General features: G+C 39.0%; 1 protein-coding gene across 1 annotated transcript in view; it reads left to right on the top strand.

Moving 5' to 3' along the window:
• Nucleotides 1-2779: 2779 nt before the first annotated feature.
• LOC110060183 (uncharacterized) overlaps nucleotides 2780-16593 on the top strand; it is a 34846-nt gene continuing 21032 nt past the window's right edge. The window contains exons 1-11 of the mRNA XM_020766936.2: nucleotides 2780-3767; nucleotides 6004-7148; nucleotides 8626-8757; nucleotides 9230-9356; nucleotides 9828-10152; nucleotides 10864-11558; nucleotides 12261-12521; nucleotides 13098-13187; nucleotides 13834-14252; nucleotides 14472-14603; nucleotides 14862-14970. Of these exons, the coding sequence (XP_020622595.2) occupies nucleotides 3285-3767; nucleotides 6004-7148; nucleotides 8626-8757; nucleotides 9230-9356; nucleotides 9828-10152; nucleotides 10864-11558; nucleotides 12261-12521; nucleotides 13098-13187; nucleotides 13834-14252; nucleotides 14472-14603; nucleotides 14862-14970 (3918 nt within the window). The 5' untranslated portion in view covers nucleotides 2780-3284. The remainder of the gene's footprint in view (nucleotides 3768-6003; nucleotides 7149-8625; nucleotides 8758-9229; nucleotides 9357-9827; nucleotides 10153-10863; nucleotides 11559-12260; nucleotides 12522-13097; nucleotides 13188-13833; nucleotides 14253-14471; nucleotides 14604-14861; nucleotides 14971-16593) is intronic.

Genomic DNA, 16593 nt, shown 5'->3' with positions numbered 1-16593 from the left:
ATAATCCCGAAAAGAGTGTTTGGCCCGTGAAACAACCGTGAATTTGGTTAGCCGCATATATCCATTTTTCAGTTGATTTTTATGTGTCTTCCTGGGTTTTTTTTTTAACTCGCATTCTCCCCCATGTTTTATTTTAATTTCGTTTGATTCTGAAGTGATTTGAAATCCAAATTTTCAGCCACCTTGTCAAACAAAATTTCAAAAAAAGTGAAGATTAGATCGTAGCACTCAATGCACTGTCAGTTTGAATTCCCAATTCTAAATTCTCTTTTCCTATTTATTTTCCTATTTGTCTATTTATTTTTTCTTTTACGTTTTCAATTTCTTTGTGAGAAAGCTTGGAATTGACTACAATTTTGCAAAAAAAAAATGTTTGATTAGAGGCCAACCTAATCTCAATTAATCTTAATTACAATATAGTGATCTATCTTGATCAGTAATAATGTCACCGGTGTATCTATCAAATCTGCGATCTGAACAGATTCATGTGGCTGTTTCCCACAATTAATATTCTTAAGTGCTGGCGACCTCGAGATAAAATTGGTGCACTTGCTATTCGATCGGTTAAAATTAGAATTGCTAGAAACATAAAGACTCGCAGACTTTTTTTTCTGTATTGGGTTACTTTAATTTCAGGAGCCACAAGTTTGTTGGGGGTAAGCAAAGAGGCGGATTAGCGAAAAAGCGGAGGAGCGAAGACGAAAGCAGGCAAGCGAGGATAGAAAAAAAAAAAAAACAGGTCTCTCCTTTTTCTTTTCTTCTCTTGCCTCCGTGATCCATGCTAACCGCCGAGAGCTTGAACATGACTTCCTGGTCTACCGACATCAGTAAAGTGGTATACAACGGAAGTCCTTTAAAGTGACCCTGTTGAAAATTTGCACGACTAACTCCCCTGATTGATGTAAAAAGAAAATATCTTAATTTGTTTTCAACTGTAAGGCAAAAATCTTTTTTAACAGGTTTGAAGTAGCCTGATAGCAGGACGATAGAGGTGCTTTCTTCGCTGACTACGCGAAAAATGGGCTGCCCGGGTCGCGGTGAAAAATTAGCTCATCGAAGTCAGGACTTTTTGTCGATCGTGGATAACCAATTCAAAACTGTTCCATCTTCTAGTCATTTCTGTGCATTGTTTTTGTTTTATTCTTCGTACATTTAGTAATATTTAAGTACTGTTAAGTGTCCTGTACGTCGAGTGTCGGACTTCGGACTTTTGGACTTAACGAGCCTGCGTCATTTAATGAAGTCAAAACGCTCTGGTCACTTAACTTTTTTACGACCATATAAAACGCAAATTCTTCACGTTTCACGGGGCCTTTTGTTAAATTAGTGATCAAACATTCTTCTGTGAATAAAAGGCTAATTTTCGCTTCGAAATTCGCTTCACCGGAAGATCTTGGAGTAGTTGGAGTATATCGTTATGCATCAAGGTGGCGCCAGCTAATTATATAGAATCAAGTCAATTAATTGTTTTTTTGTTAACACGACCTGTAACAAGCCATTATCGTATCTACATTCATGTCAAAGTACTTTTGGTGATCTGATACAAAAAGAGAGTCAATCGTTGCATGTTTTCTTAATGTTTTTGTCGACCTGATGATTCGTAAGGGCAATCGGTCATGTTGTTTTCTTTGTAGGTCATTATTTGAGGCGTAAATTTTCAAGTGTGTTTACCATCTGGCAGATTTCTCGCGTAACCTCACAAAACACTCGACATTGTTTTTATGACGGAGAACGTAAATTTTTGCCTGGGGCTTAGAAGAGCTAATAGCGTGTCAGAATTTCCGGCTTTCTAAGTGGCTTGCGTACCGTATTTATCTAGCAAGAAAAATAACATGAAATGAAAACACAAACAAGTGAGTGGCCATTACCTAAACGCGCACAGACGCATTTTGAAAAACCAGAATATGAGGGAAATAAAAGAATGTGGAGCTTGAAAATAGCTCATCTTGTTTAGAACTATTTTGTGTTGAACACGGCGCCAAAATACTCAGCCAGCTCTAACCGCATAACAGGATGCCGCTTCGTTTTTGCGTTAAACCGAAAGGGTGACCTAGATTGCCCTTGTCGTTACGACGGATGAACAACAAACATAAATACGCGGAATGAACTTTGCCGGAAAAGACCTAATGCCTATGATGTAATAAGCAATTGCATAACAACTGTATTTTTAGTTTCGTATCGTTGGATAAAGCTTATGGTGCTATAAAAACAGATTCCACAGTTTTATGACACGGCCGTCCGGCTTTATATAAGTAAAAGAGATGAAAGCAAAGCAGTCTTGTCCGAATTTTCCTGAGGTTGATTTGACTTGGCAGCGTGCTATTTTGAGGAAACTAGGAGAAAGAAATTAATTCGACAATCAGCATGAAGTCATCAGATCAGACAGATTGTTGAATTATTGTTCGTGTTTCAAGCAGGAGAAAAAACGGCCTTGCAATGAAAAAAAAAAAATTAAAAACACGAAAACTGGCAATCCTTTTATAAGCGTCATTATGGCGAGGCCAGACGTCGCTCGAACATATGAAGCTCTTGTAAAAAATCTTTAGAATCCATCTTTCCACTTCGAAGATATATTGAATAATCATTGGACATTAATCAAAGCAATGTTAGTAAACATTTCTACGCGGTTTTACGTTTGTTACCGCATGTGGAAGTAAACTGATACAAAGTATTTTCCCTGAGGCAAAATGCAGCAGTTGGTGAAATTATTTCGTAAAGGCCATGTATAGGTCCCAGGAGAGATTGTGCCATGCCATCCATGGAGACGCGAATTTTTTGGCCACATTGTTGCGTCCAAAATCTGCTCGTTTTGATGTTGATTGAGTGCGTTTCGAGTCACGCGAGACTGTCAGCAGGTCCCGGTTTTCGCGCATTTTTTGTTCGAACGCAGGCGACACTCTCATGTGATCAAAAACCAACCAATTACAGACATCTGGCCGTCTTCAAACAAACAACTCCGTACAAACAGCATGGTGGTGAATGGAGCGTAGTTTGAGTGGAAGTTCCTTGTCTTTCAGACCTTTCTAAAAGTTGTTTTGTTTTTCAGAATGCTAAGACATGTGTCAAGCATGTGAGGGTGCTGTGTATTTAACTTCCCCCATCTGTCCAAAGATGTAATTTACATGTAGAGCGCAACTGGTTTTTGACACCGAGAGGTTGGTTGGTAAATGTTGCGTGGAAAGGTTGTTGTTTATTTCGACAGTTTGGCTAAAGATGACGGGACGGTACTTTTTTAACGTCGGCTCCCAGTATGGAGTACACTGTGGTCAAACACTAAATAGACAATGCATTCTCTAAGGCGACGTTTGAGCCAGAGACGGCAAAAGACGGATGCTGAAGTTCCTGTCAACGAGTCATGTCCGAGTGAAAGTGTCGAAGAAGCTTCGCTGTCGCAAGCAACTGCGCTTTTACCGCAGACAGAAAGTCGAACGGTGGAAGATTACAGCTCGGGTGAACTTCATTTCATCGTAGACTATGTGGGGTCGGCACAGATTTCCGAAGCGAAGTCAACAACGCGAATGATGGAGACACTGAAAAGGATAAAAAAGCAGCAGATACGAAGTATACGAGTCAACTTCACAATACGCGACGGGATTCTTCTTGTGTCCAGCGTGGACTCTAACTCGTTAATCCTCACAGCACCACTTTATGCTATTGCTTTGTGTGCCCAAGAACAGCTTCGGGGATTTGATAGTACGTTTGGGTTGAATATCACTCGGAAGAAAACCCACATGTGTCACGTATTTCAAGCTGGTTCGCAACTCGAGGTAAGGGGCATCGCCGCCAATATTTAAGTTGTTTACACCAGCGAGTAAAGTGCTGTATTTTGATTTCTCTCCGGGCAGGTATTTAGCTACGCTGTTTTGATATTTCGATATGTCTTTGTAAGAAGAGAAAGGACTTGAAAGGGTGAAAGCAGCTGTGTTTTCGAGCTAGTTAGCGCGCGGGCATAAACATGTTTTCTTGTATATCTTCTCTTCTCCAGACAGCGTGGAAAAACATGAGCGTGGGTTCTCTTCAACCAAAGGAATGTTTCTTTTCAAAATGGCAGCGTAAAAAATCGGGGTTTTGATATATCTTGAATGCAAAGTATCAAGTTTATTTACGTTCGGTCGGGGATCTGAGCTGGACGCAAGAGCCGCGTTTTGTCAATAGTTGCTGACAAGTCGAAGTCACGCCAACTATAATTTGTGTTGTTTTTTCCTCAATCCTTGAAACGGCATGTAAAGCGATACAGAAAGTTGGTTTGACGCTGCAATATTTCACTTTCCGAACAAAAATGAATAAACGTTGATTAAACATGGACTGCTCCTCGATAATTTTTGAATGATAATCTACGAACTGTATTGATTATAACGTAGGTATATGTACAATTTTATTGCCTTCCTTGTTGTCAACATCCGTTTGTCGGACGTTTCAAATCTCGAAGATTGTTGCCCGATTGCGTATAATGTTTTCCTAAAAACCTACAATTTAAACCTTTTTCCCCTACTTTTATTTAGCGGAATGTATTTTAAACTTGTTTACGAACTTTTGTTTGGCTTTGAGGTTGTTTATGTTAATATTTTACTTTGCTAATTATTCTTTGTGATGAGAAAATGCCAGAATTATTTACCTATCATGTACTTTCAGACTAGATACATTGACAGAGGCAACTTTTGCTGCCATATTTGCCGTGTATAGCAGCATTTTCTGTCCCTTTGAAGGCATTTTGTGTTATCAAGAGAAACTGATGAAAAATTATTCCCCTTGGAGATCAAAATATTTCTGTTTTGGGTACTGCAGCAGAAGTTTTCTCTTTTATCGGATTTCAATAACAAAATATTGATTGCTGGAAAGAAAAAATACTAACTCTGTGTATGCAAGTGCTCAAAGCACTTGATTTGTACCTGCTTTTTTGTTTTACCAAGTTTAATATATTCTTCACTTCAGTATGAAATGACAGAGTAAAAAACCTAAAAACTTGGTGGCATTTGTCAAAGTGGATCAGATATTGTTTTGTTTGAAATTTTCCTTTACAATGTGAAATTTCAACTGATGAGTCATTGGAACGTCGTCTACTGAATGTTGCGTGACCGAACATGGCAGGTTACAATGTACACAACTCAGAATGAGATAACTGTATGCTATTTCAAGAATTTACTCCTGATAGCAAAGCCATCGTACTGTGGCTTTACACTTTTGATCCAAATGGTGCATTGTAACATACATGTATAACGTTTTTCATGAGAAATAGAATGATCAATTTAATACTGGAGGTGTTCAAATCCAAAATACATGTACAGTCATGTAAGCTATAAAAACACGTCTATAACACCTGAATGGCTGGTTCTTTTTGACCTGTATCAGTCGTGGGCTACTCAAATTTCCTTATGAGCTGATGGTCTTTGCTAGAATGTTGCTAGAATCTTGTAACATCACAGGGTGAAACACTTCACCACAGTTTCTGTAACAAATGGACAACAACCTTCTATTTCTGAAATAAATTTTATGCAGGTTTGAGTCAGTGATGCATGTCTGAAACTGTCTTGGAATGTCATGTTATGATAAAATTTACTCAGTGGTAAAAAACAAACAAACAGAAACTTGGCATCATTTCTTAACACTGTAACCAACTGCAGTAAAATGGTTAACACCATGCTAGTAAATTTATTTGATTGTCCTTTGGTCACAAAATATAGTATAATACAGCTTTTTGTTTTTCGTTGATTGAGTATTAGAATTATGTTTCAAGGAAAATATGAATGCAGTTTTGCAAGTGGTGAGTGACTGTGGTATAAGATTACATTTCTTCACAGATAACATAGAATTTACATTAGTAAAGTTGTGTGACATAATTAGTTTTTTCAATTACTATTTTTTTGAATGGGAGTGCTCAGGGGTGAATGACCTTCAAAACATGTTTCTGATTGCATAAGTTTAAAAGATACTTGCATGCTAATCTTTGAAAATGGAAAAAACTGAATTCTAATATCTGTTGTCTTTTATTTGTCATTTTCTCAGGCCTCTAGTATTGTGAGGACTGTGGCACTGGCCTTTAAAGCTATTGGTAAATTAACCAGGGAGAGAGTTGAAAGGGAAACTCGGCGGGCAAGAAGAACCCATTCAATTAGCAGTTCTGAGCGAACCCGTACAAACTCTGAAGTTTCAACAACTTCGACAATTGGTAGTTCATCTGTGGAGAGAAGGCATCCTCATGTGCAGTGGAAACATGGCATAGAAGGTTCTTCTGGTCGCAGATCTCCTCATGGGAAGAAATTTACCAAAAGTACGACCAGTCCATCTATTCTTCGTCATCCAACCAGCTCACACACCTCTGGACGGCATGTTGAGTTCTCCGCTCTTTCACCGGTTCCTTCAGATGGGAGTGACAGTGATGGAAAAGAAGCTGGAAAAAGCCAGGTGAATCCTGTTTTAGATGGTCCGATTTCTGTCCAAGCTGAGGTGCATGTTTTTCCTTCTTCGCAACAAGAACCCCCAGTTTGGGTTAAAAGAGATGAGGCAATTAGAAGGTCCAGTTTACCTACGGTACACAATGAAGAAACAATAAATCCTGACACGTTGGCAACTGGGCAAGTGAAGAGATGCCACTCTGTAGAAGAGTTACAGTCTCAAACTCATTCAGTACCAGTAGTGGCTGACGCTTCTTCCCCTGTGATTTCACCTCCAAGAGATCAGAAAGAAAATGTCTTGAACAATTTTCCATCAGAAGGAAAGGAAAGAAAAAACATAATAAAAGAGCTAAGAGAAATCATGCCAAAGGAGAAAATTCCAAAAGAACTTGATCTTGGAAGGATGGAGAAGGAAATTGTTACACAGAACTTTCTGACGACAACTCCTCTTCTTCCCATTGAGCGGTTTCAGAAAGAAGCTCTTAACTCTGTTGATCGTCTTTCGCCAAATTTTGCAAAATACAAAGGGCACCAGCCTCAAGACACGTCGTTACCCCTGTCTGATGGTGAAGTTCCAGAGGATGCTGAAACAGTGCATAATGTCATATCAGCTGTCGAAAGGGGAGAAACAGCACTCGTTGAAAAGTATCTGGATGATGGAGTATCGGTGGATTCGCATGACACTGCGAGGAGAAGCTTGCTGTATTATGCTGTTTCACTGGGCGATGTAGAAATGTCACAACTACTTTTGAAGAGGTGAGAGCTTAAAAAATATGGTTATATTAAGTGATACAATACACCTGTCAGTGTTTGCACTTGATTTTGCAAAGAAAAAAAAAGCATCCTGAGCCCCTCAGCTTCAAAATTTTAGGGGTCTGCACATTTTTGAAATGTTCTCGTAATTTGACGTCCTCCTAATTTGACTGGATTAAAGTTGAGGCCTTTATGGTAAGATTATTTGTTTTACAATTTGATAGCTCATTTTGTTTTTCATGTTTTCTTCTGCTATTTTGTTTCATGCGAGTTAAGCGTAATTCTGTGTGCCCCAAGGATGTGATGGTCCCTTGTTGGTGCACATCCAAAAATTTATAATACACTTCCCCTTCCCTCATTTCATACTTCTTACAATAAAATGGTGCTCACAAGTATCAACAGTCACATTTACGCATAAAACAAGAAATTTTTATATGATCGTATAGCCCTTGTTTTATGTGTAAATGCGAATGCTGATACTTTAAGCACCATTTTGTTGTAAGAAGTATGAAATGAGGGAAGGGGGATGTGTATTATAGTAAAAAAGCAAACAGGAGCCAGGAGATGCCCAGTTTGCATGTTTCATTGCCTTAGTGTCATGTGAAACATTATTGCTTGCACCATTTAGTGTGATTATTGAGTTGCTATTGAGTTAAAGTTTATGAGTTGAATATACATGTACATGTAGACAATACTTGGCAGTTTTCTCTTGGCAGTACAAAAGTTATGACCATTTGTGTCTTTTGGAGAAAACCAACTGCATGGAACCTTGCTTTTGTTCGCCTTGTCTAATACAGCTATCTAATTGTTGACTACCCCCTTTAGCTTGAGTAAAAACTCAACCAGTCAGTCTTTTAGATATATTGTAAACTTATAACCACTGGACTTATACAAATTTGGAAAGGGTTTTGAATGGGCCTCAAAATGGAGGGACTTATTATCTGGGGGATGGGGGTGGGATGGCTTATGAGTGGAATAAAGAGCCCATTTCAAATGAGCTGCAGCAGTGTTATCTAAATACATTTTTTGTATGCTAGTTTTTAATTAATCTTCAAAACATCATAATAAATCAAATTCATTTCATTTTTAACTAGAGAGGGGCTTATAACTGGAGGTAATATAACCAGAGGGTTTATATGCAGGAACGCCTATACGCAACAGTTTATGGTATGCAAGACCTCCTTTAAATGTAGTTTCCCGGTTTCCCTTTGGGCAAGTTGGCAGCTCTTTGTGCAAGCCTGGAGGTCTTCATGGCCTTACAAGTGCCAATTAAAACATCAAAAATGGTGCTTGTCCACCAGACAGGTGATTGATAGAGAGCACCAACCTCACAGAAAAATCCACCTGCTCAGACCGAAAAAAAAACCTGCCTATATGGGCTGCTTGTTCACATGTGTTATATTCATGTTGGCTGTACTGTAGCTAGTTGAGATTATCATCAAAACAATAGGTAGTAAATAATTTTATTATTTTCTTTCAGGGAAGCAGATATAAACTGGGAGGGACCTGATGACAAGTCTCCTCTACATGTTGCGGCAACTGCAGGGAACCGAGCTGTTACTCAGTTACTTCTTGGTTATGGAGCAAATGTCAGAGCTAAAGATAACAATTTGTATGTCTTTGTCTTCCATTTTAATACTTTTGGCAGTTGATTTTAAATTATACATGAAAAACGCTTCAGCAATATTATGCAAACAGCATTTCATACACTTTCTAATGGCATTCTTAATATCCTTCAACCTAATGTCTGCATAAGATAATAAGTTGCGAGTTTGCGAATGAACAGCCCCTGGGCATGCTGTAGTGTTGACTTGCATCACATCTCCTACTCTTTCATAAAACTACTTTTGCTACGTGTTATTACTTTCAGGGGTTTCTTTAAGGCCCTATGTTGGGCACATTGGCCAACTGTAAGGATGATTTTGCCCACCTGGTTTGACTATCTAAAGGAAAGTTTTACTTATAATGAAGTTCAGTTTAAACGTTTTGCCTCCCTGTGAAAACCAGTTGCCCTCCTGCTGAAAATGCTAATGAAACTCTTGACTTCACACATATTCTTTCTTATTTTCTCTCTTCATCTGTAGTTGTACACCACTTCACATGTCTGCTGGACATAGGAGCAAGCTGGAAGTGTCATTCCTTTTAGTGGAACATGGAGCAAGAATCTATGAGAACAACATTCATGGGGTGCGACCAGTCGACTTAGAACCGGTAAGACTTTTTCCATTTCCACTTGCTGTGAATTTAGTTTTATGTTTTGAGTTGGGTGTGACAGGGTAAGGTGGGTGAGGGGATCATAGGAGTGCCATGTCCAGTTTTGGTGTATTCATTTTGTATGATTTTAAACAATTAGGCAACTTTTGGTGGGTATTTTTGAGCAAGGTGAAGGCATTGATGACCTTGTTCCATAGACCAAAAATAAGGCTCTCATTAAGGGTCAGGCAACAGGCATATTGGCCAGCCGTGAGGACAATTTCGTCGGCCTGGTTTGACCATGTTGAGGAAGGTTTTCTTGTAAAGCAGGTCAGTTCAAAAACCAGTTGCCCTACCGCTAAAAATGCTAATGCAAACCCTTCAACAAGTGCACCTCCAAGGGTTTTATATTATGTGACATTCTCTCTGTGTTGGAAATTATAGTTACCTGTTTTATGTGGCTAACATAAGGTTCTTGATTCTCAACAGGAGTTAAAAGAAATGCAGAGACTTCTAGTTCAGTCAGCCTGTGAGGCTTTTGCAGCTGCAGATATCTCCAAGTCCCGGTCAAATTCTGGAGCATCGTCTATCAACCAAAGTTCAACTAGCACTTGCATTAGATCCAAGTCTACTGTCCATTCTCCGAAGACAGAGAGAGTAACTGCTCTGCGAAGAGGATTGTTCCAACACAGACGCTCCTCAAGTCTGTGTTCGATATCAGGAGGGCGTGGTAGTCCAGAGGCATTGAGAGGGAGGTATTCTATTAAAAGATCAGAGAGTATTCATCTCTCAAGAACTTTGAGTCCTCTGCTTGGTAAGGCAAAGCTCTTGCTTGTAAATAGCATATGAGAGATGTGTTGGCTTAATAGTTAGTGCACTGAATTACAGATCGAGTAGTTAGAGTTTGAGTGCTCAGGCCTAGTTCAAAATATAAAAATATATATATATATATATAACCTTTATTTACCCTCGGCAATGTTTATTCCACAAGTGCTAGTAGGACCGAGCAAACAACTGAAAAAAAAATTCAAATTGAACATAACATTGTTAAGAATCCCAACTGGCCAGAGGCAAACTAGTTGGCTATTTTCAAGCGTGGCAGAGGATATGAATTCGGGGCTACCGAGAAACAAATTCAGGTAGTGGTCAGAGCGGGGCTCGATTCTGGGACTGCTGGATTGCGGGTTCACTTCCTCCTTCACTGTCCTTGGATAAAGTAATTGACTTAAAGTGCATCTTTCCACCCATGAGGATGGAGTAATAGCATGGGTACTGACAAAGCGACAAAGAAACCTGGCAAAGTGCAAGGGGTTATGCTTTTAGATCTCCAAATCATCAAAGTTTGATGAACCTGCACCTAAGGAATCATGGACATTTTTTGCCGGAAGGAGCATGCCACGAGAGTTCACAACCATGTGAATGTACATGGACACGGCATGAAATGGTGTGTAAAAGTAGTTGCTTTTTGGTCCCAGTAGTCTGTGACTATTTATTTATTTATTTATTTATTTATTTCATTCCACAGCCAATTCTAAAAGAGGAGGCCTCACACGCTTGCATAGTTTTCATAAAACCACCCAGGATCAAGCACAGAGTGTTGATGTAGGTACAAATGAGCAAAGGACTTCAGATGAACAACAGCAATTAGCTGCTAAACAAACAGACTCAGAAGTAGCAAATGTCGCAAACTCTGCAGATAGCACAGGAGCTAAGGATCCGCCTGTGTTGCCCTGTTCAGAAACTTCATTGGACCAAAAGGATGGTCATGTTCCATGTGCTATCAAGGCTGAAACACAGCTAACAAACACAGAGGAGGAAAGAGGAGAAAGTGCTACTGATTCACAAATGCCAGTGCAGAGACCGGCAGTGATTGCGTCTGGCCAATTTCCAACAGATGTTGTTAGTCCTGATTCTCCAGTAAATCCCTTTGTGTCATTGCCTGTTGTTGATGCATCCTCTGAATCCAATGTATTGTCTCCGATTATTCCTAAGAAAAAATCCATAGAAGAAAAAAGACAAATTTCAGACCTCATCCAGTTTGGTGAAAATGTAGAACCTGTCGTTAATAAATTAGATATGGCAGCAAAACCTAAAGAATCTGTTAGCAATGTCACACCTTTCAAAGACGTCGAGCTCACTGAAGAAGCCAACCAAACAAAAGGAATAGAAAGGAGTCTTTCAAATGTACGTCAACCTAGCATGGAGTCAGATCATTCTGTGGTATGTGTCCATGTTTTACACCACTTGCTTTTGAAAACAATATGTGACCTTTACATTGTTGTCAGTATTATCTTACTGTATATATTAGGAAACAAAGAAGTTCACTGTAACAGGTTTAAAAGGACATATCAGTGCAACTCGATGAATGGGTTGTGACTGGCAGATTTAGATCTAGTTTGTTTGTTTCCTTTTCCTACAGTCTGTGAGTAATTGTTCTGTAGTAGTTGAAATCCAGTTGCCCAATGGGCCAGTACATTTCAGTTTTCAGTTTTCAGTTGCCCCCCATTTTCACTTGCCCAAGAGCAAAATTTACTTGCCCTGGGCAATCAGACCTGGGTTTTTTCCTGCCCTGATTGATGGCAGCAGAAAATGCACTTCTAACTAGTTTCTAAACGGGTTATAAAGCTCAGAGTTCAAATGATATTGGTGGGTACAGTAATTATTGGTGATAGGTTTGATAAAGGGTTGCAGTCAACCAGAAGCTTAAGTCAGTAAATAATTATAACTCATAAAAAAAATTGTCCTGATACACATGTACATGTACGCAAACTTCTGCTTTGTTCATATCATTGAAATTATTACATAATAACTGAAACTCATGTCATGGAGTTAGGCATCTATTTAGCCATGTACAGAATACAGCTCTACAACTGAATTATCTAAACCTGGTTGTGTGACGTTTTGTTTATTTTCTGTTGTTAGAGTTGTCAAAGAAGCACATCAGAATGCGAGGAAAGTTCATTAATTAGCACAGGCTCCAACTACATGAGAGATGAAGAGTCGGTCATTGACGCCCTTGAACCAGTAGTCCTCCTGTCTGGCAATCCTGAGTGTCACTCTAGTTTACTGGCATATCTGTGTCTTCCTAAAGCATCTGGACAGCTCATCAGCTTAGCTCACATGGACTCTGGTTCAACTGTGATAAACAATCACATCGCAGTACTGATTGGCAATCTGTTTAATGTGAGTAAAACGATCAACTATTGGATATTAAATCTCTGCCCAATGGGTGTTACTGAATTTATACTTCACACTCTTCTGGATAGTGTGATCTATAAAAGGATAGTGGGTGTATTATGATCTCAGGTGTCACTTAGACTAATTTTAAACTGCCAAGAAGACAGTTAAGAATGGGATACTGTATAATGGAGTATTTTTGATGAAGTTCAGGTTAGTTAGAAATCAGAGGAACATTCCCCTGACTGTTAGTAATGTACTACCATTGTACAGTGTAATAATGCAATGAAATGTTAATGAGTTTGTGAAACTGTTATCCATTATTTGAGCAAACAGAGTGTGGTGAACCACAAGATTTAAAAACAAACTTTACTCTGTTACATAACAGCCAGTCAAATATTTAGCCTTGTTGCAGTTTAATTGTACCAGATGTATATTTTGATATTACTTTTTGCTCTTAAGGGCATTTTATGTAATAGTTTTTGTCAGAGTGAGTGTGACAGAATACTGCTGACTAATCTTTAAAAAAATGTTGAGTATTTTATGTTCAAATAATTTGAATGCGTTTCTCTTTCCGTCTAGCTTGAGGGAGCAGATAGTCGCAAAAGATCAGTAGAAGCTGGACTCATTGAGACAGTTTTAAAACTGGTCGACAGTCCAGAACCTGTTCAGGTACAATCTGTTATTGCTATTTTTGAATTGTACAATATTATTTCCGCTATATTGCATTGATTACATTAGCTTAATCTTAGTGTTTTACCTTGTTCAGATTAGTGAAGGATAAAGCCGAATAATACAATATTTTAGAATAAGAGATTGAGACATGCATTTGTTTTGTATAATTTGTTTCACTGATTCTTTGTTTTTTTGTAGGTATTTCCTGCATGTAAATCATTGGCTGCCCTTTGGATTATAATTTTATTTATATTGTTCGTTAAGAGGTTTTTGTATTTGCTCAGCGAGCGACTGATGATTTGCTCTGCTTCTAAACAGCGCTAACGCGAAAGTGAAACTCAGTTGTCCTTAGATAGAACTATTAGTTATCATTAGTGGCATGCCATAGTAATGAAGACTCAACATGCAAATTTTCATGGAGTGATAAAACAGCAAATCAAGTTCTAAGTACAGACATTATCAGGGATATTTGGGAATTGTTTGCACCAAGAAATGTGCATCTTTTCAGTTGCATGGCTTTGGGCTTGTGGCACTGTTTTTTAAAATCAGTATTTGAAGGTGTCAAACCCATTGAGTCATCTGATATGCTGACGTGAATCTTTAGTAGTTATCTCTTTTTGACCATTGTGGTTGTCTTTTTCAGAGCACATGCTTGTCGATACTTCAGAGTATCTTGGATTTCAACAATGATCAAGAATTCTCCACAGCTCTGAAGACTATTCCCCTGGAACCTCTGCTTAACTTGCTACAGATCAGTGATGTGGACAGTGGTGCTTTTGACCTGCGACAGACTGACTCACCACCACCTTATCCTCTAAGCAACCCAGACAGACCACGACATCGCAAGAGAAGCACATGCAGTCAGAGTTCATATGATGAACGTCCCAGAGAGATGTCTCCCATTGTAGGTACCAAGGGTTCCATACAGAGGAACAACTCTGGTGCATCTGATGCACGGTCAGATGTATGGCAGCCATATGGTGGGTATATGATGCAGAAAAAGAACAGCATCTGCAGCATGGGAAGCTCAGCAGATGGCGATCATTCATTTCCACTTTATAGGTAACGACATTCTCTTTCTCTAGCTCCCTACATGTAAATCTTAAATGAGATGCAAATTCCATTTCTTAGACTGGAGGAGTGGAGGTGGGGCAGGTGGGGACAGGAGATTTGTAAACAGTCAACACTAAGAGAAAATTGCCATCCAACAAGCTACTGTGAGTATGCTCAAATAAAAGATTTAATAAATTAGTTATCTGCCTGTGATGTATATCTTTGCAGCCCTGGATTTGGCCATAACCATCTGCCATTGATGGACCTGCATTCCAAAACAATGCCCAGAGTAGTTGCCACTAAAATGCTGTCTGCAAGCAGTATACATCCAAAGATGCAAGTGGAACTTGGCAAGACAAGGTAGTTGTTCAAAACTTGACTAGTAAATTGTCTAAATCCTTTTCACAGACACTTCAAAAATGAATAGAAGCGTCTGCTGTTAATTCAACAACCGCACACTGGTAGGCTACTAGCCATCTACATCTGAATAAATCAGCGAGGATCCTAGGCAATAAGGGAATGGCATTCATGATAGAATGCTAGTAGATTTATAGCTATTTATACTAACAAGAGTTATCAATGTGGTATCTAAACGTATGTGAATATTTTGTGTTGTAGGCCACTTTCTTTACTGCTGGAGACCCTGACTGATGGTAACCCTGAAATTGTGATTTATTGTGTTGCTACTCTAGCAAACATTGCCATGACTGTGGACAATCACTTGCAGGTTAGTATTTTCTTAGCTCTGATTAACAATTAGATTATGAGCTCGAGATTCCTATGAGGTGATAGTTGGTGAGGCCAAAGGCCAAATCAACTCTCGTCTCATAGAAGTTGAGAGCGAATAATCTAATTGTGTTAGTAGAATTCTTACTGAAATTTCCTTGAAGTAAAGATTCAAGTTATTCCTGGTCTTAGCATTAAACTTCATGCTTTAGAGAATTCGTGCGGATTGAATTGAAGGGGTGAGTGCAAAACCATGCTAAGTGACGATTTGGGTGAAAAAAAAAATTTTCGCCAAAGGGCTTGAATTTTTGCATGTGGTCTTCAATGTAATAGAAAAACGCGGCCCTGTATTTTTGTCGCTGGTTTTTGCTTCGTTTTCAAGTTATAACGTATGCAAAAATACTTGGCTTTTCCTAGCCATGTCTTTAGGAGTTTATTTGTTGAACAGCAAACAGGCAGACTGTTTATAGTGTATGAAGTCAAAATCAAATCTCACAGCATATATAGAGCGGAAATCTGGGAACAGATTGTTTACATCGGTTATTGTGACGTGAGCACAACACGTGAATGGATCGAGCGGCAAACGAAATACCATCGAACAAAAAAGAGATGTGCCGCATTAGAGCTGTCAACTAATATCTTAAGCATTGTGTTAAAGTACCTTGTATGCCTGCCTGGTGGTTGAGAGGCATCATAAAGCCTCGATAAACCCGTAAGTCATCAGCACGTTTTAAAGAATCAAAGTGTGTTCTGAAACTTCGAAGGTAGCTGATATACCGTAATCGGATTCGAAGTCAGATCGAGCCAGGCAGCAAAGTCCAAGAGCAGTTCTTGCCCAAGAAAAATACCCTCTCGTGAGTTGTGGCCCATTTGCCAAGCGTTGCTAGTGTCAAAATTTGGAAAGCGAGAACTGGTTTTTGACTTATAAAATTTGTCTTGTATCGACCGCCATGTTTTCCCGCGCACGAGGTGTAAAGACCCTTCCCGGCATACATTGCGATCACGTTCTGCTCGCGTTTCTCGAACTGGTAACTAGATTGTTTCGGCTTTTTTCATGGCCAACAAGTAGCGATCGATTGTAATATAGATCTGTGATGCAGGTTGCGTTGATTTTATTTCATATCGGCATGATTTGTAGTGTTTTGAACTTCTGGGATCAGCGGACATGCAGATGTATGGAGACCCGTACGTTGCGCAGAAGGGTTAATTTGTTAATCTGTTAGGCGGTGCGTGACATAAAGCTACGATCGCGTTTGTCGAAAAATATGTATTTATCTCGTGATTTTTAGCCATTTAAGACGTTGCTGTATTTGGAAAAGTGCTTATTTGATGTTTATTTAAACCTGAAATCAACATTTTTGAACTTATACGCTGCGTTAAATCAACATTTTTCTGTTTTCTAAGTGAAATCAACATCCTTGCCGTCACGCGTTAACGTGAAATGAGCATTTTTACCTATTTAGACCTGAAATCAACATTTTTGAGCTTATACGCTGCGTGAAATTAACATTTTGCTGTTTTCTAAGTGAAATCAACACCCTTGCCGTCACGCGTTAACGTGAAATCAGCATTTTTACCTATTTAGACCTGAAATTAACAATTTTTAGCTTATACGTTGCGTGAA

This window comes from Orbicella faveolata, unplaced genomic scaffold (assembly GCF_042242905.1).
Source record: "Orbicella faveolata isolate gen_17 unplaced genomic scaffold, um_ofav_v1 contig_3, whole genome shotgun sequence".
In the NCBI taxonomy this organism is placed as follows: domain Eukaryota; kingdom Metazoa; phylum Cnidaria; class Anthozoa; order Scleractinia; family Merulinidae; genus Orbicella; species Orbicella faveolata.
This window is presented reverse-complemented; position numbering and strand designations above follow the sequence as displayed.